Source organism: Rousettus aegyptiacus, unplaced genomic scaffold, assembly GCF_014176215.1.
Source record: "Rousettus aegyptiacus isolate mRouAeg1 unplaced genomic scaffold, mRouAeg1.p scaffold_m13_p_7, whole genome shotgun sequence".
Lineage (NCBI taxonomy): Eukaryota > Metazoa > Chordata > Mammalia > Chiroptera > Pteropodidae > Rousettus > Rousettus aegyptiacus.
The window spans coordinates 91836499-91859278 of record NW_023416310.1 but is presented as its reverse complement, the minus strand read 5'-3'; the positions used below and the strand labels follow the sequence as shown (position 1 = coordinate 91859278).

The following is a 22780-nucleotide window of genomic DNA, read 5'->3' as shown; positions in this document are numbered from 1 at the left end:
TCTCAGGGATCAACACTAAATTCTGTTTCAAAGCACATACGTGTAATAATTGCCAGTCACAACAGGTAAAGCCCATCATTTGAGTAAAACCACGTTGGTTCCAAAAAACAAGTAAACTTAAAAGCAGTCTCCCAGAATATTAAATTTCTGTACATTGAATATCTTTAAAAGGAATTATGATTTCTTCAGCAAAGCCATATTTATTCAAACTGAAATTATGAAAAACTGAAGTGTTATCCAGTAGGTCACCATAGATGACGAATTTTCAATAAACCAAAGGTCAGTACACTATAACCAAAACCACACAGAATATAAATTTGTCTTTGACTTAGGAGGCCCTTCTGGATATTCCAGAACCTCAGGGACAATACCACGTGACTTCACGTATATGTGGAGTCTAAAGAACAAAATAAACAACAACGGAAAAAAGCTCATAGATACAGAGAATATTTCGAGGGCTGCTAGATGGGAGGGTGGTTGGGGGAAGGTAAAAAAGGGTAAAAGGATTAAGAAGTGTAAATGACAGTTACAAAATAGACATGGAGATATGAAGTAGAGCATAAGAAAAATAGTCAACAGTGTTATAATAAATATATAATGGGGAAGTGGGGCGCTAGATTTAGCGAGTTATATAGATCTCTAATCACTATGCTGTACAACTGAAACTAATATATTATTGTACGCCAACTATAAATTAAAAAAAAAACCATTGAATTGTACAATGTAACTATGAATGACTAATTGTCTATTATATTTCAATGAAGCTGGAAAAAAAGAATAAGGAGCAAAATTCTCCTATTCTAAAGAACAAATATAGTACACGTTGGTCATGTTGCCATTTGTGTTTCCATAGGTCACATACAGGCATCGATAGGAGGGACTCGTAAAACATAAATGTAATAAGAAATAAACAATTGCCTAATGTAATGAAGACTTTGTAACTAATTAACTGTGGCTGTTTTTCTATTACAGTATTTATTTTTTTGTTGAGTTTTTTTTCTATCAGAACAATAATACAGTAATTATGTGCCATAAAATGTTTTATGTTACTAGATAAGAAGTGAAAATTTTGAGCTATCAAGTTCAAGAATTCATGGCTGACACTAGAGAAGCATCATTCAAAATGAACTAGACGAGAGTGTGTGAATGAAGAATCATGATCGCCTCTTCTCTGTCTGGTCTCCCCAGCTTCATAATGAACAAAGCTGGTGCTGTTACATTCTTCATTGATCCATCTCTCCTCAGAAAAGGATTTTCATAAGGTCATTGCAATGAGGCTATAACGAGTAACCCGGTGATAACTATTTTTGTACTCCTCTCATTTTCTAATTTCCTGTCTCTCTGTGTAACTAATGTGAAAGAATTAGTGGAAGAAATACACAGAATGAATGGGCAGATGCTATCTCCTGAGACTGCCTGGGGCTCCCTGCTTAAGGTAAGAGCCCCCGTACAACCCATGGAACTGAATGATATAGTCAGCAACCACTGAGCAGTAAGGCTGTCTCCTGAGAAGACTTACGCGGCTTTTATGTATTTTTCTTATTTAAAATTTTTATTTTATATTAGTTTCAGGTATACAGTACGTTGGTCAGACATTTAAATAGTTTATGAAGTGATACCCCAATTACTCTATCACCCGTCTCGCTCTATATGTAGCCATTACAATACTTTTTACTATATTCCCTATGCTGTACTCTATGTCCCTGTGACTATTTCATAACTACTAATTTCTTTACCTCTTCACCATTGTCACCCAGCCCCCCAACCTCCCTCCCCTCTGGCAGTTACCAGACTGTCCTCTGTATCTGTGAGCCTGTTTTCCTTTAGTTTGTTCCTTTTGTTCCTTCTGCACATAAGTGAAATCACATGGTATCCATATTTCTCTGTCAGATTTATTTCACTCAGCATAATAATCTCTAGGTCCATCTATGTCATTGCAAATGGTAGGATTTCATTTTTTTTTATGGCTGAGTAATATTCCACTGTATATATGAAGTATAACTTCTTTATCTAATCATCTATTGATGGGCACTTAGGTTGCTTCCATATCTTGGCCATTGTGAATATCACTGTCATGAACATAGGGGTGCACAGATCTTTACAAATTGGTGTTTTGGTTTTCTTTGGGCCTTCAGCAACTTTTAGATCATCGATGACAAAAAATGACTTAGGTAATTGTTAAAAGAAAGGAAGCATGAGTCACTCTATTTTAAGGAGGGTGTCTTTATATATAATTTAAATTAGTAAGGCTTAAGAGCAGAACATAAATCATGAATTTAGTAGGAAAATGTTTTTATGGTTATTTGCAGTGTGCTTTTACTACCTGACAGCAAGCCAAGCATTTTTCTTCCCTACTTTTTCCTCTCTCTCTCTCACCTGCTTTGGCTATATAAGTAGCATTAATCAGTCTCCAATGGCTTATTCTCTTGTATTTTTAAAGTCCAGATTACTCCCTGAAAAGAGAAGATGAAAAGGCAGATACCTGTTTTGTGTTTTGGTTTAGGTGGTAAACCACTTGGCAATACTAGAGGTTATAATTTCAAATTTATATATTTGCAAACTCAGTAAATGTAGTAGCTTTTCTTAAAAAAAAAAATAATAGCTAGGAGTTGCTTATTACTGATTACATGCCAGGTAATGTGATAAGACCTTTATTGTCATAATCTCACTTAATTCTCTTAACATGACACCATGCTGTAGATAATATAATTATAACTATTTTATGGAATAGAAGACCTAATCTAGGTTTAATCTAGTTTAAACCTCTACCATGGCAATGTTAGTAAATGGCAGGATTCAAATTTAACAGTATATTTAACTTCAAGGTTGTACACTCTAAACTACTCAGCTACTTGTACATATTTTATTCCACCCAGATACATTGCCACATTAATTTGCTACATCATTATTATGTTTTTTCATTCGACAATTACTAAGTGTCAATTATGTACTACTTGAGAAGCAAATCAAATCTTGTACATCCCCCAAGGAATAACAAAAAATGTGAAAAGGTATAGAGATGAGGACATTATAATGTCAAAACCTGATAAGTAAGGAGTATTACTCAAATCGCAGAAGATCCCTCTAGTTGCTGATATATATGAACATAAGTGATTCTCAAGGTGCGAGACAAATGCCCTCTCACTTGTGCGAGACAAATGCCCTCTCACTTGTGTGGTGGTTAAAAGTAGACTCTGGAGTGAGGCTGCCTAAGTACAAATCCTAGTCCTACACACTGTAGCTGTATGGTCTTGAAAAGTTCCATGCTATCGCTCCTGCACCATAAGGGGTGTTGGAGAGAGAACTGTTTATTTTCTGATGCTCTGGCCATTTTGATCCTTTCCTAAGAACCTTATCCATTTCACTTCAGACATTCTCATTTAATTTAACAGACTCTGTCCTGTTCTGTATGTGCTACAACGCTATCTACTACTTTTGTGCCAGACAAAGAATAACTGTCATTCTGAAAAAAAAAAAAAAAATCTTGGAAGAAGGAATAAAGCCAGAGAGTTGGTTATATGAGGATGTACCTTTCTGGGCATATCTGCTTAACTCCTTTCTTGTACATGCTGATGCCCTTTTGCTTGTCTCTTACACATGCAGGTAACAGAGTTGATACCCATGGATGGAGAGAGAAAGTGTCTCTCTTCTATTTTTTCAACTTGCTATAGAAAATGTTAAATAACATAAGGTACGGGAAAAATTCCTGGACACTATACCTAAATAAGATAACCAAAGTGACACGGACTGTGATAAATGGACTTAGAATAGCAGCTAGCCCTTCTTTGTTTTTAAATAATGGTATTGAGATTTGTGGTTTCCACACCTGGGCGGACACCAAAATCTCCCATTATGTTCATTAAAAATATAGATCAATCCTTGCTCTCTCTCTTTCTCCCACAATCTATTTCACATCCATGTCCAGTAATTTGCTTCATTAAGTCAAAGAAAGGCCCTGAAATCTGTTTTAATAGCACTGGGAATCACTGTCTATGATTATATATAGCACATGTGTTCATAAGATATGAGATTAATAATTCAACAATAAGACTCTTCTTTTTTTTCTGGATTGACTTTGAAGATTATCTTATTTGAAAACCCAAGATCCAGTTTCATTTAATAGCTTGCTTTCCTGAGTTCGGATAAAGAGAAATAGTGAGAAAGGGTTTAAAAAAAATCAGTCATCATTAGCTTGTTAAGATTCATAGCAATTAGAATTTTCAAGCTGGAAAAGATACTAAAAATATACTCATATTTCTTCATTTTTCAGATACAGAAGCAACTCTTTCTGTAATGAGAATACCGAGATCCAGACATTGTAACTTCCCCAAACAAAACAGTTAACTAGAAGAAAAATTCTTGATTCCAATTATACTTCATAGCTGCTTTATTTCTCTAGTAAACACCCACTCGGATTGGATCTATTTCTCGTTTTATGGCATTTAAGCTAATCAAGCCAAGTATATATATTTTAAAACACGAGCATATTAAGTATATGATCTTTTAATCAAATACCTCTTGGAATCACATTTCGAGAATTAAAAGGAATCTTACCTTAAGAGGCACCTTGACATCAAGGCCATAGAATAAAGGCAAGAGAGAAGAACAAGAATAGAAACAGAAACTGCAGAAGAAAAAGAAGAAGATTATGTAAATCTGAATTTCCATAGTGCCATTCCGGTTGCACAAAACCTCAGCTTTTCCGCATTGCTCAAGCCCGATCACTTCTCATATACACGCCAAGTATTTTTTTGTGTCCAACAAACATAACTCGAATTTGTCTATTGGCAAAGCAATGCAATGACTAACTGGTGATGTTCAACTAACATCGACTCACACATTTTAGAAATCTGAGATCTTACAGATAATTTTGAAAGTGAGAAAAATAAGCACAGTTAAACAACAGAATAATTTCACACAATTTCATGGCATAGTGAAACCTAGAGCTTTGATCTCCTGAGTCCTACTCTAATACATATTATTTTCTCTATTTTTAATATGTGGAACGTTATTTCGAAAACACAAAATATGATCAAAGCATACACTTAGTCAGTACTATGACTGACTGGTGGTTAATGTGTCAGGTTTCAGGACTAAGGCACGGCAGGAAGAATATCAATATGTAGAATAAATGTACGACAAATTATCCACAGCGGGACACTCCTGAGAGGGAAACGGGGCACTGTTTACACTAATTCGATCAGAGTAACATGTATAAATTGGGTCTGTCTTGTACGATTGAGTTTTTGTGGTCTTCCTATTGGTATGAAACATGCTTATATATATCGGTGGACACTTCAGATAATGAATGTATGATGCTGTTCCAGCCTGCCATGCTTCTGAGATAGATCTCGCCTTATTTGACCCATAGAAGGTAAGTGAAGTCTGATTTGTTTCTCTACACCAGGAATTTCACTAGAGAAGCAGATAGCTGGGTGAACTAACAGATGCCTGTGGAGCACTGGCATATTATAAAGGTCAGGTCCGTTTTTTCAAATATTGGTTTCTTTTGTAGTTAGAAAGTCTTTTGCCTTGTTATCACTCATCAGGTGCATTCTGTTGCCCATGACACCTCTGAATAAGGGTGATGTATGGCATTCTACATTGGGCATGTTGTTTGCATATTTCCTTTAATGCTAAAGGAACAAGTCTCTTGCTTTACTATTGCAAAACTGTATGAACAAATTATAAATATGGTGCTAAGAGCTTCATATTGGTGACTATTCTATTAGTGTGAAATGAAGAAACTCTGTCATTTTTTTCCCCATTCTTTGAAGACAGAGAGATATATAATGACACCAAAAGTAGAAGAAAGTGGAGAAAGAGGAACAAAAAACTTCAGCCATTCCTATGAGAAGGTCAGATATCAACAATCTCCCTGGGCATGATGCCTGTCATTTAGTCTGCAGTGAGGTTCTTAGCCCATGCAGTGTGGTGGGCAGACCTCTGGTCTTGATTTGCCATGGATTGGTTATATGATCTTGGGAAAATTGTTTATGTCTCTGAGCCTTTGCTCTATGACTCATAACATCCACTGTGTCCATCTCAAAGAATACTTAGGAGGATCGAATGAGATAACGGAAGTGGAAGTGTTTTGGATGCGGTAAAGTGCTGCACATTTAGGGTGATTTTGCTTTGTTCGTTATCACCTGATTTACATTCACTGTGTGCATGGGAACTACGAACAAAGAAGAAATATTTTATGTACCCTGAGGGGATGTTCATGTATCCCGAGGGAAAAAAAAGAAGACTGTCTCTGGCATAAGTGATCTTGAGCCTTTTTATTAGGCTTGTGGGTGAGCAGAACTGAGGTCAAGTGAACGGGAGAGTAGAAGGTGCTCATTTCATTTAAATCTCTAATCAGAAACCAACAAGATTATTTTTCAAGTGGCTTAATTTACTTCTATATGTAGAATATGTTGCTCTGACAGCTAAAGAATCCTTATTTTCTATTAAGTACATTATCACATTATCATAAATGTTTAAGAAGGTCAGACCTGTGAAATGAAAGGTTCACACTGAATTCTGACAGTGAGCATAATCTTAATTCCCCTCTTCCCGCGTTTCCTATGAAGATGGATATAAAAAAATAAATTCTTTTTAAATTTGTTTTCCTTAGCTAAATGAAGACTGACGTGAACTAAAGTTTCTGGGGCAGAACTGTCTTACTGTGACTTCCTCCTTGAGCCAGCACCAGGACTATGTAAGAATTAGTAGAAAAAATGACTAAAGCCCAGAATTCGCCATTCAAAAACGTAAAAAATGGGAGACATCTGGCATGTCCTTTGACGACCAGGGAAGCTGTGGGGCTATCGCTGCCTCCTACGGGTCTCCCTGCCCAACACTGGGAAATCAGACGAAGACCTTGGATTACCTTTGCCTCATTCAATCTTGCAGAACTAAGTGGCACCCTTCTGAAATGAAAATTAAAATTTAAAAATTATATTTTTAAATGTGGCTTACATTTTCTTCGTGTTTCCTAATATCCATATTAGTGACCTCATTTGTCCCTCATGGAATCCATAAGAGGAGGTGAAGGAGAGTGTTAGCATCCCTATTTTATAGATATGGTTTAGAATTCACTTACCCAAGGTCAAATAAGTACTCAAAGACCCAGCCTATGCAAGAATCCAGGTGGCTGCTGGTCTGGCTACTGGCCTCCACTGACTTTCTCTGATTTAACGTATATGGACAACTATAGAAACAATTTGGGATACACCGAATTCTAACCATTGTCTCAGAAATGGCAAATGGTTTGCTATTTTCTTCTTGAGTGACCAGGGAAGATACTACAAAACAACCCTGCTATTTTGCAACACAGGTATTCGGGCAGCTACTTTCGGTCAATCCGATTAACACTCCAGAGAAAGCTTCTTGCTGTCCTTGACGTCTTCCTCGGCAGGGCGCTCTTGGCATCACAGGTGAGATAATTTGTTGTTGTGCAAGGCTGTTTAGCTTACTGCAGCTTGCTCAGCATCAGTGGGTGAGCCCCCCTCCCCTCTACCACCACGCACACATTTCCAAATACCCTCTGTAAGAACTGCTATGCTTTACCCTCAAAAAACTGTTGGCTAACTTGAAAGAAGCAGTGATTTCGGACCACTGGGAGAGCTAAAATGAGGAAGTACGTGGGGCATAATCATCATACACCAACCTAAATTTCTGAATTTATTATTGAAGTAAAACTGCGAGACAAGAAACAAAGGGATTTTTTTTTTTATGAATAATAACAGGAAATTTTTTTAAGTGTTAAAAATATTTAAAAAAGAAAATGGAGTGGCAAAACTCAAAAGAAACTTTTGGAAAGGAAATGAAGATGAATAAGAGGAAACTGAAGAAAGAAAATACTTATAGAAAAGAATAGAAATCAACAAAAAGGGCAAAACGCCAAGGCTAGGTTACTAAAAGCAGAACTTTTGCTGGAATCTTGGTGCCTGGCTGAAGGTGAAGTCTACATCTACAACACCTGTCTATGCAAAAAACACAGTAACGGAGAAGAAAGGGAGCAAAATCGATATTATTTTCTGATTAAAGAAATAAAGATTAAAATAGATGTTACAGTGAATACATACCTTTTCTTCTAAGTCCTTTATCTGTCTTTTCTGGATATCTGTTTTATCTTCTAAGTCACGAATTCTCTGAAGAAAAAAAGGAAACCATTAGTGGTTATTAAGTTGAACAAAAAGATTGTTCACCAACTTAAAACGGAAAACTTTCTATAAAAATAGTAACATTAGTACTAGCAGGTGGAAACAGCACGTATACGTTTTTCCATACCTATTGTTGCATTTTCAGAATTACCTGTTCTTGTAGTGAAAAATCACTGTTATTGATTATATTAAAAAATGACATTTGCTACCTCTCTCTACTGGGTCTGTGCCTGCAGACCCCCTCCCTGTGAGAGAGGTATAATCCCCACCCCTTTGTCCTTGGGCTTGACCCTGGGACCTGTTTAGGCCTGTGGGATGTGACTTGTGGGAATGCCACATCCGAATAGAGGCGGGGTATGAACCAGAACTAGTGAGCAAGAAACAAACTTTGTTGTAAACCAGTTGGATTGAGATTTTTGGTTGCTTATTACCACAGCAAAGAATGGCTAAAGCTGGCTCACGCATATATAAACGATTCCACTATTTTTTTTTGCTAACCTTTCCTTTCAAACTCATTTTAATTTTGTGTCAGGGTAGAATTTCCTAAAAAAAAAAAAAACAAAAAAAAACCCCACGATAGGCAAGTTCTCATAAAACAGATTAGAGAGATTACACTTCCACAAAAATTCCAAAGATGGAACTGGTAAATTAGGAAAAAAACTAAGCCAAACAAAAATAGCACAAGTAATCCTGAAAACAAAAATGTTCCAGGATTATTTTAGAATTTATTCATCAACTATACAATAAAAATCCAGTAACTTAAATAGCACTGATTTGAAATCAACATTATATAGACAATTATTTGCAAGTGAAACCTATCTGGCAAAGTAAAGGCCTTTTATGTTCCCAGTACATGGTTACACAGTGTAGGCTTATTATTTAATGCCTTTTTTAAGAATAATTAGAAAATGGAGAATTGGAGTCTGAGAAGAAAACACTGAAAGCCAAATGGGGTGATAATACAGAAAGAGAGGTTTTTATAATGCAATGTGTGGAGGAAAATGGAAAGCTAGAACAAAGAATACTTTTAATTGGAAATCGGATTTCCCTTTTCCTAAAACAGTGGTTCTCAACCAGGGACAATTGTGCCCTGCTGCAAGCAGACATCCAGCAACGTCCGGACATTTTTAAAAGGTAGCTATTTATTTATTTTAAAGCATACAATTCTGTGGTTTTAGTATATTCACAAATTTGTGCAACCGTCATCATTATCTAGTTGTCTGGACATTTTTTAATCACATGTGATTGCTGGTCACAATGGTGGAGTTTGTGTGTAACTAGCACCCAGTGGGCAGAGGCCAGGGATGCTGCTAAATACCCCACAATACACAGGACAGCCCACCGTCATAAAGAATCACGGCCCCCAAATGTCAGTAGTGCAGAGACTGAGAATCCTGCTTTAAAGGGAAGGTGCTGAGGTTTGTGCAGGAGGGGATGGTGTGTTTCGGTCAGAGAGATCATCGTGACTGACCTTGAAATTATATAATGATGAAATTATATAACAGTGAAGGGAATGGGGCGAGAATGCGGATGCTGTGTGTGTGTGTGCGTGTGCTGTGTGCTTACGCACATTTTCACAGTGCTGCTCATGCTCCAAAACTACACCCTAAAAGAATAAAATTGCTAGACAGTTCCACGTTGAGTGTGCAAGTAATTTTTCAGTGTGTCTACTGGAAGAGGAGACAAATATCTTTTCAATAAAATTGTGGCCACGTGAAATTATTGCAGTATCTATTCACCTATCAAGTCTGTGCTTGTTGGGCAACTTCTTACATGTTCAGTACTGTGCTAGACGTAATGAAGAATACAAATAATGGATCGATTAGTTCCCGATCTCAAAGAACTATCAGATCCAGGTGGGAGACAAAATTTAAAACAAATTAAATAGAAGAGGTAATCAATGGCAAAACCATGCATAACTTTGTCACCATCTCTAATAGTTTGGACAATGTTTAGCACAAAGAAGTTGTCTTTACATATATATTAAATGAGTTAGTTAAGCTACATTGCATGATGTATACTTTAGTTCTTTCTCCTTCCTATCTGCTTGGCATCCAATCCAACAGGAAATGCTGTCAAGTCCAAAAGAGATCTTCTTTCTACCTACTTTTTTACCTCTACTGCCACCAAGTGTACCAAGTCGCTTGCTGTCCCTCATCAGAACTGGTGTGATAGCTTACTGCCAGCTCTTCCTGCTTCTAGTCTTGTCCATTCTACGTCCATCTACAGAAGCCAGTGTGAACTCTTAAAATGTGAAATGCTCACGGTAGTCCATGAGTTTCAAGTTGGTAAGGAAGGAGAAGGGTTAGTTGAGTTGCACTCAGAATAAAACCCAAGCTCCTTGAAGGTCCATCATGATCTAGACCTGTCTTATCTCCAATTTCACCTCATAGCGACCTCCCGCTGGCCCTGTGTGCTCCTGCCATACTGGCCTTCTCTCTGTTCCCTGAACATTCCACACATTCCCACGATAGAGACTTAGCCCCTGCTGTTCCTCTCTTCTGGGACACTTTGCCAAGGTCTTTGTGTGGCTGGTTCCTTGGGTTTTAGACATCCTCAGAAAGGCCTGCTCTAACCAGGCAGTCTCGAGTGGCCAATCCTATGCCCGAAGTCTCTCATATTTTCTTCACGGTGCTTATCGCCCCTCTCTGAAATAGCCTCAGTCACTGCGCATCCGTGCTGTTACTCTGTCCCTCTTCATCTGTAGGAAAGATGAGGGCAGTGACCTTATGTCTTTGCCCGTTATTACATTCCCAGCAACTGCCACAAGCAAGCTTTCAAAAGATGGTTTTGAATGAGCGGATGATAGGATACGGAATGTAGATTTTTTTCAGTAGTATGAGTTCTATTATTTTCATCAGAGAGAGCATCGTGAATGAGGTGGATAGTAAACTGGGACTGGAAAAATGAGAACAGGTGGGTAAGTGCTGCAGATGTTGAAGGGCATTTTAGGGTGAGTCTTCCTGCCGACAAAGGCTTGGAGGTGGGAAGTCATGGCCCACGTGGTACCAGAAAGAGTTTTGCACAAGTAAGAGAAAGATATGCCCTGGAGAGCGTCTCAAATCAGGCTATTCTGGAGAGAGATAGTCCACTAATGAAGGACCTAGAGAGACCTGGGTAGGACAACACTCAAATGGAAATTGGGATCATGGAGGCTTTTGAAAAAGAATGCACCATAAAGAAAGATGAGAGAGATCTGCAGTGATATGCGTTACGAACTGGAGAGGCAAATGGGAAATCTCCACAACTAGGTCTCCAAGGCATGTGCATGTGATGTCTTTATGTCATTTGTCAAGAGATGTGGTAATTGTTCTTCTTCATGTTAATCTCCTTTGTCTCCATCTACAGATGTTAAGCTTTATGAAAGCAGGATCCATGGTGAATCCTGTATGTCTAACATGGTATCTACATCTAGAATCTGCATTTAAACATCTGACTAAATAAATGCACAAATGGTGGTGTCAGGTTCCCTCTGAGGACAGCTGGCAGTACCTGGAAGCTACTGCAGTAATGAAACGTCTTGCATATCCCTGGGAACACAAGTGTGGAAAAAACGGACCAGCTTCAAAAACATTTCAGGGGAAACAGCCATTGGATGTAGTGCTATATTAACTATTGTTAAAGGATGAAGGAGGTTCTAGAGTTTCCAGCCTGAGTGCTTTGGGATACAGTGATTCTACTGACCAAGACAGGCAGATCAGGGGAGAAGGGAAAAAGTAAGGAGATTTAGGTAGGTTTCATTTAAGTTCACTCTGAAACATTTGAACAGAATGCCTAACAAATGGCTAGTGACATAACTCCAGAATTTAGACTGGATTACATACTTATCCACAACAAATCCTGGCCAATGTCTTCTGGAATAATTCTCTCAAATCAAAGCTACTGATTAAAAAGGAAGAGGAATAGAATTACTAGAAAAGGAATACTCTAATGAACATTTGTTTGGAGGACAGAAAATGTCAACAGAACTCTCTGAGGCTTAGAAATATTATGTTCCTATCAGCTCAGACTGGATAACTTAAAACAAATAAAACCATCTCTTTTTTGGAGTGAAATAACTTAGCTAATAAAGAGAGACCCAAAAGAGGTGACAAGGTTTTAGTAATAAATAAATTCGGACAACTATCTGTACACCTTAAAAATTTAAAACACTTCTGTAGTTCCATGGTACAACTTATAATTTCTTGAAATTAAATGCCATTACAGCAGAAGAATTTATGCAGAGGACACGTTCATTCACTGACAGAAGGATGCCTGCAGTAATGCAATGTTGCCATAGAGTCTATTATTAAAGGCCTGAAAAACTCTTTCCAGGGTCAAAACCCAAAGCTTTATAATGGAATCTGAAGTAGCGCTGAAACGAACATGCATGCATTTATCATCCGGGACAAATGGCTTCAGAGCTCCCTAGTCCGCTAGCCTATAAAGACCTGTACAGCTACCAGCTACATCTGAGTTCCCCATAAACTGTTATTGCCGTCATGAACTAATCGCTGTTCCCTTCAGTTCACCTTGGTCTCTGATGACCATGTGTTCTTACTTCTTGTACAGTCCATCTGGATTTTGTACCAGTTGCTTGTTACAGCTTCTGGGTACCGAATACTATAGTTTGGCACTTTTGATTCTGGAATTCTCATCGAATCTACTTGTTTACCTAGTCCTTGCCTATCAAGCTATGACAACGACTAAGAGATGGATTAAAAAATTAATACTGGGCATCTACTTTGGGGCTTGCTGGTCCAGATGAATCATATAAATCATATATGGCTCAAGCTGCAGAAGACAGTATAGTGCGGTGGGTATGTGCACTGGCCTTGGAGTCAGGCAGAACTGGGTTGTAATCCTAGTTGTGATGCTTACTTCCTGTGTCATCTTGGGCAAATCACTTAAGCACTCTTATCTTCAGTATCATTATCTCCTAAATTGGGATAATAAGTATACTTACCTTAGTGGGCTATTGTGAAGATTCAATGAAATGATGTAAGTAAAACCCTTAGTTTTGTTCCTGACACAGAGCAAATGCCCGGAAGAAAGTGGCAGCTTCTAAGCTTTGATGTTGTTGTGTGTTCTGGGAATAAAGAGAAAGGCCCTTGTTTCTTTCACCCTATTCAGATTATTTGATCGGGCTAGGTTATGGACTAGGATGAGGGACAGGAGGAAAGCATTATTTTTGTCCTAGAGAAAGTCCTGCTTCCTTGCATAATGAAGATAATCAGGCTCCATGAGATTCAAAAGGTATTTCATGACGGAGTAGTTGCAAAAATAGCAATATACGATGCCTCTGAAATGCCAAATTTCCTTAAGATTGAATCATTATAAAACTGTCATCCTGTATCTGAGCGTGGGTGGAAAACAAGTTATTTATTTTACCCTGTGGAAACAGCTTCTAGCTCCTGGGCTTCTCCATACCCTTACCTAATACCAGGTACTGAGTACTAAGTCCCATTTGCTTAGTACCAGCCCTACACACACGTCACTTGATCCTCACCTGATGCGCTTGCTGTAAGAGCTCCATTCTCTCCTGAAGAATCTGACAGTCATACTCTCTGCTCTTCCTCAGCATCTGCCGCCGTAACTTTTCTACTGCTGTCCTCAGCTCCTCTTGCTGTTTTTCACTTAACAATTCACCAAACTTGATAACAGTTTCTTGCTGCAGAGCATTGTACAAAGTAGCTTCTAGTTCCTGGATTCTCTGGCAAATAAAATTAGAAAAGTCTAACTTTGGAACTTAGCATTTATGTGTGGTGTGTGAATGTACATCAATGTATGTATATGGGGAGAGATGTATTATTTTAGTCTTACAGGATCATAGCAATAAAATAAACCTCACAGCTTATCCTCCCTAACTACCCTTTTGATAATCCCCTTTATAAGATTCTATAAGAGTCATCTAGCCAAAACATTAACTTCTCGGATGACGGAAATTTGTTCTTCTCCTTGGGATCCTGCCTATATCACAACTTTCATTTTTAGAAAGTTCTTACTTTGTTATAACCTGTACATCTTTCTATTCTCAAATGTAGCTGAAAATAAGTTTGTTTTCTCTTCCATTTGATAGCTCTTCAGATATATAAGGACATCTATCATGGTGGCCATACTTTGAGAAAGAAGTATTAAAAAGTTATCTAAGAATAAAATATTTGAAATTGAAGATATATTTCATATACAAAATGCCACCTCTCTTCCACATGACACGCCTCTGTATGTGAAGATGGTTTTACAAGCTTCATATTTTTCCTTAAAATAAAAATGGGGAAGAATGATCTAAAAATGGCCTAGAATCTCTAGAATTGTTCTTTTTCTTCTTCTTTTTTTAAATACTCTGTGGTTTACATTTTTCTAGCTATAAAATACCTCAGTTAGTCTTCCCTTTTTTAGATAAAGAGCCTACTCTTCTTTATATCCCAGACTGTTTATTTGTTTAACATGCTTCAGATACAGCTACCAAAATCTACACTTTTATTCCCTGTGACTTTGACAGAGGTAAATGGACATGCCCCGGTGAGGGATGCTGCCCTGGCTCTTGTGAACTATGAAGATCTCATCTGTTCAAAGTTAAATATAATGGTCTAAATGATCACTCAGTTATGGGATGCAAATACATAGTTTAATCTTATCATGTACAGGTGGAGCAGCAAGGATAAAAGGATAGGAAGGGAGGTGAAGAATCACTTCCTTCTTTATTCTCTAGTGACCCCCTGATTCTCTCCTTTCCCCCTCAGGTAATGCTCAGAATCTCTTATTCATTTTAGAGGGGAAATACTAATTCATCTTTGTTACAAACATAAACTAAGTGCTTCACTCTTTTCCCACAAGTGACTCAGGCTGCTTTCAGTAAAGCATTATAAAAACCTCTACTAGAGACTCCTTGAAATGTTCCTCTTTTAAGTTTGTTCCTTTTCTCTTGAGTCATTATCGTGAATTAATGGGGGGAAGGGTGTTGCATATGGAGGGAAGAAATGCAAGCTATAGTTCAATATTAGGAATTACTTTTTCTGATTTTGGTAAAGGAGAATGGATCATAATCTTCTATGGGATAGAAAAAGGCCCATTTACTGATACAGCCCTTACATGTTATGATAGTTATGCCTATTATGATTGGAGTCAGATCTAAATACACCCACTTACCAATTTGGGTGGTTTATTCACTCTCTAAGCTTTCATGTCCTCATATGTAACATAGGAATACAATATTACCTACACCTCATTGGGCTGTTGTGAGAAATAATTGAATTAAAATATATATAACCAACATAAAATATTTTATTATTTTATACTAGATTAGTCTCCCAAACAATTGGATTTAGTACAATTTTTCTTTAATTTAAACTGCTAACCTGTCTTTTAATAAAATGTTATATAACAACATACACTGAATCTTAAAAAAATGAAATATAATTATTTATTAAGTATTACAAGAATATAAGAGCAAAGAGCTAGAAATATATTTGTTCTAAAATTAGAATGGGAAACCACTGAATAAATTAACTGCATCTTGTAGTCTATTCAAGTACAAGGCATGACAAGTTGAACAGTATGCTTCCCTCCATAGCACATAATTGTAAACACTCTGGGTGTCCTGACTGCTTATTGTACCCACCATATATGCTTGGTCGAGAGCTTGTTTTCTGTAGTCCAGTTCTTCCTCCAGATAGCCTTTAATTTTGCAGAACTGTTCCTATAAAAAGGGCCATGTTGATAGGGTTAGCTTAGTTAACTAGAAAGTGACATATAAATTGTACTGATTAATGTTTTATCTAATTCTGGTCACAAGACACATTGCTAGTATTTGTGGAGTCATCGATTTTGTCTATTAGTGAAATAGGTCAACTTTCATCAGAGAATGCGAAAATCAATGAAAAGAAGCATAAAAGATACAATGACCAATTCACATAGAATGCTTTAAAGGATTTTTATGGCAATCCAAGAAAATGTGATTAAGGATAGATTTTGACAAGACAAATGTTAACTGATAATTATGTCTGTGGAAATACATTGTAATAGTATATTTTTGTGAGAATGTCATGAAATGTAATACAGCAGAGTCGTATAATAAACTTATCCAAAGTTATTTGTGTATGATTAGCAAACACAAAGCCAGATAACAATTTAGAGAGTGATGGCGATTCTACCCACAACCACAATGCCGCTTAATGAGTGATTGCTCCTGCTGCAAAGCCAGTGTGAGTTGGGAGGCTTAAATCTGATGCTCCCTTGCTCATCCTCGGCTTCTGTGTGCCTCTCATATTGTGAGAATCTTGCATTAAGATTTAAAAATATATCTTTGTGTACAACGTATTTGCCTTGAGTGCATACTGCCTACATGGAGCAATTTTGCTGATCACTTTCCTGAGTATTCCCTCTGAGCTCCAATGCCTAGAATAGTGCTAGTTACAGGTTGACTACATAATTAATATTTGTGTATTTAAAGAGTTTCCAAGGATGTTTTGAACATAAACAATTCTTGTTACATGCTTTGACTTAGGGGTCTAACCTCTTGGTAAAATATAAGCAAATGATGTGTAGAGTTGTCACATGCTATATAAATGCAAATTGTTCTTATTACAGGATTACCTAACTTGATAGGAATCACTACCTGTTTATTGATAATAATGACATTGATGACAGCAGTTATAAAATTCTATTACATATTGCTGTAAGTTAATAATGACCAATTCTCATGCTTGGGAATTTAAAAAAGATAAATTGTGGCAAAATCCAGAAACATAAAATTTACCATCTTAAACATAAAATTTACCATCTTAACCATTTTAAAGTGTACAGTTCAGTAGTGTTAGATACATCCACAGTGTTGTACGGCCAATCTCCAGAACTCTTTTCATCTTGCAAAACCGAAACTCTATACCCATCCAACAACCCCCATTTCCTCTCCCTCTTAGCCCCTGACAACTACCATTCTACTCTCTGTTTCTATGAGTTTGAGTCGGTGAGATACCATAGATAAGTGGAATCATAAAGTATTTGTCTTTTTGTGACTGGCTTATTTCACTTAAGGTTCATCCATGTCGTAACATGTGTCAGAATTTCTTTCCTTTTTATAGGGTGACTAATATTCCATTGTATGTATAGACCACATTTTGCTTATCCATTCATCCACTGACAGATACTTGGGTTGCTTCCTTATTTAAGCTATTGTGAATAATGCTGCTATGAACATGGATGTACAAATATCTCTTCGAGATCTTGTTTTTGATTATTTTGGGTATGTACCCAGAGGTTATTATGCTGGACCATATGATAATTCTATTTGGAATTTTTTGTGCAACCGCCATCCTATTTTCCATAGTGGCTGCACACCATTTTACATTCCCTATCAACAGTGCACAAAGGTTCCAATTTCTTCATAGCCTCACCATTATTTGTTATTTTCTGTTTTTTGTTTGTTTGGTTAGGTTTTTTTTTTTTAATAGTAGCTATCCTAACATGTGTAAGGTGTTTGGGGATTTTTAAAATCAGAGTTACACCTACTCTATCTGTAATTTTGCTATAATTATATATGGTGGAAAGTTTTTTGGCCAAAGAAAAAAAAACACCGAACTGAATTTTCTTTAGCATTAGTTTTGGAAATATCACAAAAATACAACACGATTTTTTGGGAGATTTTAACTTGAAATTGTTGGATATTTCAGGGAATTTTGTTCCCCAGTCTGTACAGAAAATAATGGGAAGGCTACAAGCTTTCATCGGTGCCAGATAACACTGGCCAAAAATAGTCATTTTCCATTTGTCTTGTCAATTTGTCTTCATTTTTATGATAGCTCATCTTTGTACTCACCATGTCACTTTCCAATTCCATCATTTTCCGGTGTAGGGCCGCCTCTGCTCCTTCAATTTGCTGGATCCACTAAGCGAGACAAAAGTGTTGGACATGATTTCTTGACATGGTGTATGTTGTGCTGCCTACTGAGGTGCTTAGTCTCTTCCCCTTATAACTCCGGAAGCAGACTAAGAACTGAAGTAAAAACTTGGTGCATTGTATCTCTTAGTTCAGAGACAAGACTAGTTTTCTATTTATTCATTCATTCCTCCAACAAAGGCATTCATTGATGCCTGACGTGTTAAGCAATGTGCTAGGTACTAGGGTTGTGATGGCAACAGTCCCATTTTTGCCCACCAACATGTTTTTGCCCTCATTGGAAGATACCACAGAAGGCTTTCTTGGAAGTGACAACAGCATTGGAATCTGAAAAATGAGTCAGAGATGATTAGGCAAAAATGAGGCACAAGTTCCAACCAGAAAGGATGTCCAATTCTCCATGGTTGGCAGGAGCATGATGAAAGAAAGAAAAGCCAGGTTAGACTGAAAAAAAAAAGGCATTTTTTTTTTTTTTTTTTTTTTAGTATATAAAACAGATCATAGCTCAGTGTTGAAGAATCATTTTTGGTGAGTAGAGACATTTTAAATCACATTAAAAGACTTAGAATTTTCTCTAACACTTAAAATATATCATTCTGTTGCATGGCATTAATGTTAGCATTGATCAATACCTTGAATAAATTTAGACTCTGAATATTATGGGTTGAGCCCACCACAAATATATGACTTAATAGAACAAATACTTATATTGAGTCTCTACCAAGTTAAACATCAGCTTATCTCTTCAGAAGGCAATTGAGTATAATAAAGTGTGTGGGTTCTAGAGGTAGACTGCTTTGGATCTAATCCCAATTCTAGCTTTTCCTGGCTGTGTAACCTTGAATCGGGATGATAAAAGGGATCATTTCAGTAGTTAAATACATTTTTATTTTATAGCAGTCCTTTCCTCTCCCTCTGCCATTGTTTTTTGTTTGGTTTTTGTTTTCTGAAGTCACTGTCTTGTTTCAGTAACTTAAATGGCTCCTCTGACCTGTAAAATTCCCTCATTTCAGACTGAATTAAGCTGATTGTTCACAGTTTCATTTAATTTATAACAAGCTTTTTATGTATTTAGCAATTAAGAAAGCATCTCAAGAAACTTATACAGTTCTCATTTATCCAACCATACATACATGACTCTCAACTGTGTACTGATTCTCAAGGCACTCCAAATACAAGCCAGTTATCAAGCTTCTCCACTTGGTTCTTTCCTCCTCACTCTTCCTGAAATTTACCAGGTTTAGACACAAGAGGGCCAAAGCACACTGTGGTTCTGACAGTCCCCAGGTTGGGCTTTCTGAATGAGGACTGCAGTGAGCCGCCACCAAGTCACAGAATCAGTTGGTAACAATCTGTATGTACACACTCAAGGAAAAGCCTATAAAAAGAGCCATGCTCCAGTTTACCAGCTCTCAGTTGTTAAAAAGAATACCAAAATGGCATCACGTTTGCTAAGGCCTATGATACCAAACCTAAACTTAGTATCTGACCAAACTGGAGTTTAGATCTTCACCAGAAATGTAATCTTAATCAACCAGAGAGGGGATTTTCTGGTCAACACCGCTGAGATCATCTGTTACTTGGGCTCTTCTCCATCCCTCATAGGAAGAAGAGGTGATCTATATCATGAAACCTTTTCTGGTCCCTCTCCATACCCCAAAAATGTCCCAGCCTAAAAACAATTTTTCTTTTGCTAATGGCTCCTTTGCCTCACCCTTCTCCCTATAAAAACCTTCCTTTGTACTACCCCTAAGAACACCCTTCCAGTTGCTAGATGGGATGCTGCCCAGTTCATGAATCACTTACTAAAGACAAATTATATCTTCCAATTTACCCGGCTGAATTTTGTTCTAATAACAAAATCCTTCTTTATTTGGTTTTCCAGCTTGGTAGGGATTGCTTGGATAATGTAATTTAGAAGGTTGTCCATTTCTTAAGAATTACATTTTTAAAAGACTTCAAAGCAAGAATTACCCACCCACCCCAACTCAGTGTGTAGATTTCTTTTCCTATGTATTCTCATTTTATCTGAGTTGTATCGCCCTGAAAAATAAAATTTTATTAGGTATTCAACCATGCAAAGTCATGTGCAAAGACGATGTCCTTTAACCCTACCCTGCTCTTTGGCCAGACACAGAGATGACTTGAATGTTAGTACAACTTATTACCTTCTCGGCCAGGGACAACACAGTGCTGGCCTGGATTATGGCCACTTGTTCTTCATTTCTCAAATTCTGTGAAAAAGAAAGAAAGAAAGAAAATAACCTTAAGATACTTATGATATTTACACTATCAGAAAATGTTGCCTAAGTACCTACCACAGACACTACTGCATAAATATGTACGAAATCTTAATGTTTTTATTTAGTAATAATTCTTATCCAAGAGTTCATTCAAAACTTGTAAAAAGTATAGTTACTTTTTTATTTATATCTCCCTGATACTAACTTGATTTTGTTTCACTATAAGCATATTATATTTCATCAATAGTGATGTTATGAGAAAAGCAGAAACCAAAATGAAAAAAAGCATAATCTCTTCATAGCAGTTTGATGTGATTTAATTGATTTCCTTCTCTCCTTTGATAATCCTTTAAGACAAAAAAAATAGTGTGACTCCTTCGACCTACATGCATCACTCAACTAATAGCTCAATGAATAGTCTTCCCACTGAATTACTATGCCTTGACTCTGCCTGGAAGGTGTTTTTAGAAAGAAAAGGGATTATAATTTCCTGGTCCATCTTCATGGGGCTACCATCAACCCTACTATTTAGCAGCATTTGCAACTGCATGACTGATTAATTTCACGCTGAATGCCTCCAAGCAGCAGTCAGAAGGTAATTAGCTTCAATCACTGCAGATGTGCTTCGCATTCAAATCCCAAACCTGCTCAAGAAAAGCACTACTAGTTCCCATTCTTGCCACCTTCCAGAGATCCTTATAACCCATTAGTCAGGTTGTCTGGTAAACTGTTGATTCTCTCCAGAGAGCTACATCCTTCAGCGAACATGGCCTCCCGCCTGATATTATTTTATACATGATACACTGGCAAATATCTCTTGCCTCTCTTTAGTCAAATTTATACTTTTACTGCACTAATTTGATACTTACTCCATTATCACCCAAGATATCAAGCTGCTTTATGAGATCTGGGATGTTCACATCCTGCAAAATCAAGGAGATACATTCAAGTCAGACACAAAGGTGACCTACCATTCATTCAGTGCCTGAACCCTAAGTTAGAGAAGACATTTTAGGGCCTTGAGTAATTCCTTGAGTTGTTTTCAATCAAGCACACCTGGTTTTAAGTTTCCACTGTGCTTCTTATAAGCTGCATAAACTTGAGAAAACTACTAAACAATTCTTTCTTAATTTCACCAGTTGCAAAATGGAGATAGTAAGTACTTTCTTCATAGGCTGATCTTGAGGATAAAGAGATTGTGTACAAGAGTCTAGGATGTAGGAAGGATTCAAATTAGCTCATTTTTTTTTCTTCTAGTTATCAATTTTTTTTTTCAATATGATAGATTTCAGGTATAAAGAAAAGTAATAGGTACTATGTATCAATAATCAACCAATTTCATTCTAATTAATGGAATTCTGACCAGGTCGAGATTTTGAATGCCACCTAGAAAACTCTAGTGCAGTTCCATTTTTCAGGTGTTCAGTACGAATTTCATCCTATGGAAAATAGCTGATTTTTACTATATTCCTTGAATCAGTTTAAAGCAGCTGAACTCCTTCTGAAAGAGTTCCCTTGGATAAAAATTACATCCATTAAATTAGGTTGTTTATAATTTATCTTAAAAAAAAACAGCTAAGGAAAAGAGGAAATACACTGCTTTTCATTAAATTAGAATAAAAAAATGGCTTTGGTTGACAACTTTTCATGCAGCCCAAAAAGGCCAAGAGTTTAAACACCATGGAAGTGGTTTGAGATAAAAGACAAGGAAGCACAATTTTACGACTTAATTTTTCCCTCATCACTTTTTACTTCACTAGTACCACTTTCTCCTCTAATGTTCAAATGTAATATATATTCCCCTACCACCAGGAAGGGGACAGTCTTAAGCTCAATCTCATAGGTAGGGTGAAGGCAACTAAAGCAGGTATATTTGGCAGCTCAGAGTGGGAGCAGGAAGGGCCATGCAGAAGGTAAAGGAGAGACCAGGAAGAGCAGGAGGCTTCCCAGCTTTACCTCTGGAATAGATATTCACCATATGGTTTCATTACATCAAAGGACAATGTGTTTTCCAGGAGATGGCGCCACCTCCATTCGACCTTATTATTTAAAATGTATTCCAATATCACTACAGATAAAATTGTATTTTGTCTAAGTGAGCAACATGTTATAAACTATAATTTCTGCCAAAAGAGAAATCTTCCCTAAATTAAATATATCTAGATATCAAGGTCTCTTATAAATGCTGAATTCCAAGGTTATGAATTCCATAGGACTTAGAACAGCAAAACAAAGAGATTCAACAAACACTTTTTATCTGGTGTACTTGAAATATGTTTCTTGTAATACTGAATTTATTTAATATTTCTTCTAGATCATTAAAGGTAATGGTCATGATATATATTTTGATTCTATATCATTCTTTATGTCACTCCGTTCTACATAATCGTGGCTTCCCGTGTTCTTTGCTGTTACCATTCACACATCTGTCACATGTTTATTTTGTTTATGTTCTATTGATTTTCCAATAGATGTGACTATTTTCAATTCCTGCGTAGTTTTTATCAAAA

The 22780-nt window shown here is 36.9% G+C and overlaps 1 protein-coding gene across 3 annotated transcripts in view; it reads right to left on the bottom strand.

The window, feature by feature from the left end:
- The window catches only part of JAKMIP2 (janus kinase and microtubule interacting protein 2), a 132018-nt gene that overhangs the window by 3613 nt on the left and 105625 nt on the right, over positions 1 to 22780 (bottom strand). For 2 of the 3 annotated variants that reach the window (XM_016150319.2, XM_016150320.2), the window contains 7 exons: positions 21140 to 21193; positions 20196 to 20261; positions 17947 to 18015; positions 15751 to 15828; positions 13639 to 13842; positions 8073 to 8138; positions 4555 to 4624 (listed from right to left, as the gene is read on the bottom strand). In XM_016150319.2, coding sequence (XP_016005805.1) covers positions 4574 to 4624; positions 8073 to 8138; positions 13639 to 13842; positions 15751 to 15828; positions 17947 to 18015; positions 20196 to 20261; positions 21140 to 21193 — 588 coding nt within the window. In that variant the 3' untranslated portion in view covers positions 4555 to 4573. The remainder of the gene's footprint in view (positions 1 to 4554; positions 4625 to 8072; positions 8139 to 13638; positions 13843 to 15750; positions 15829 to 17946; positions 18016 to 20195; positions 20262 to 21139; positions 21194 to 22780) is intronic. The other variant, XM_016150321.2, reaches the window with a different exon arrangement.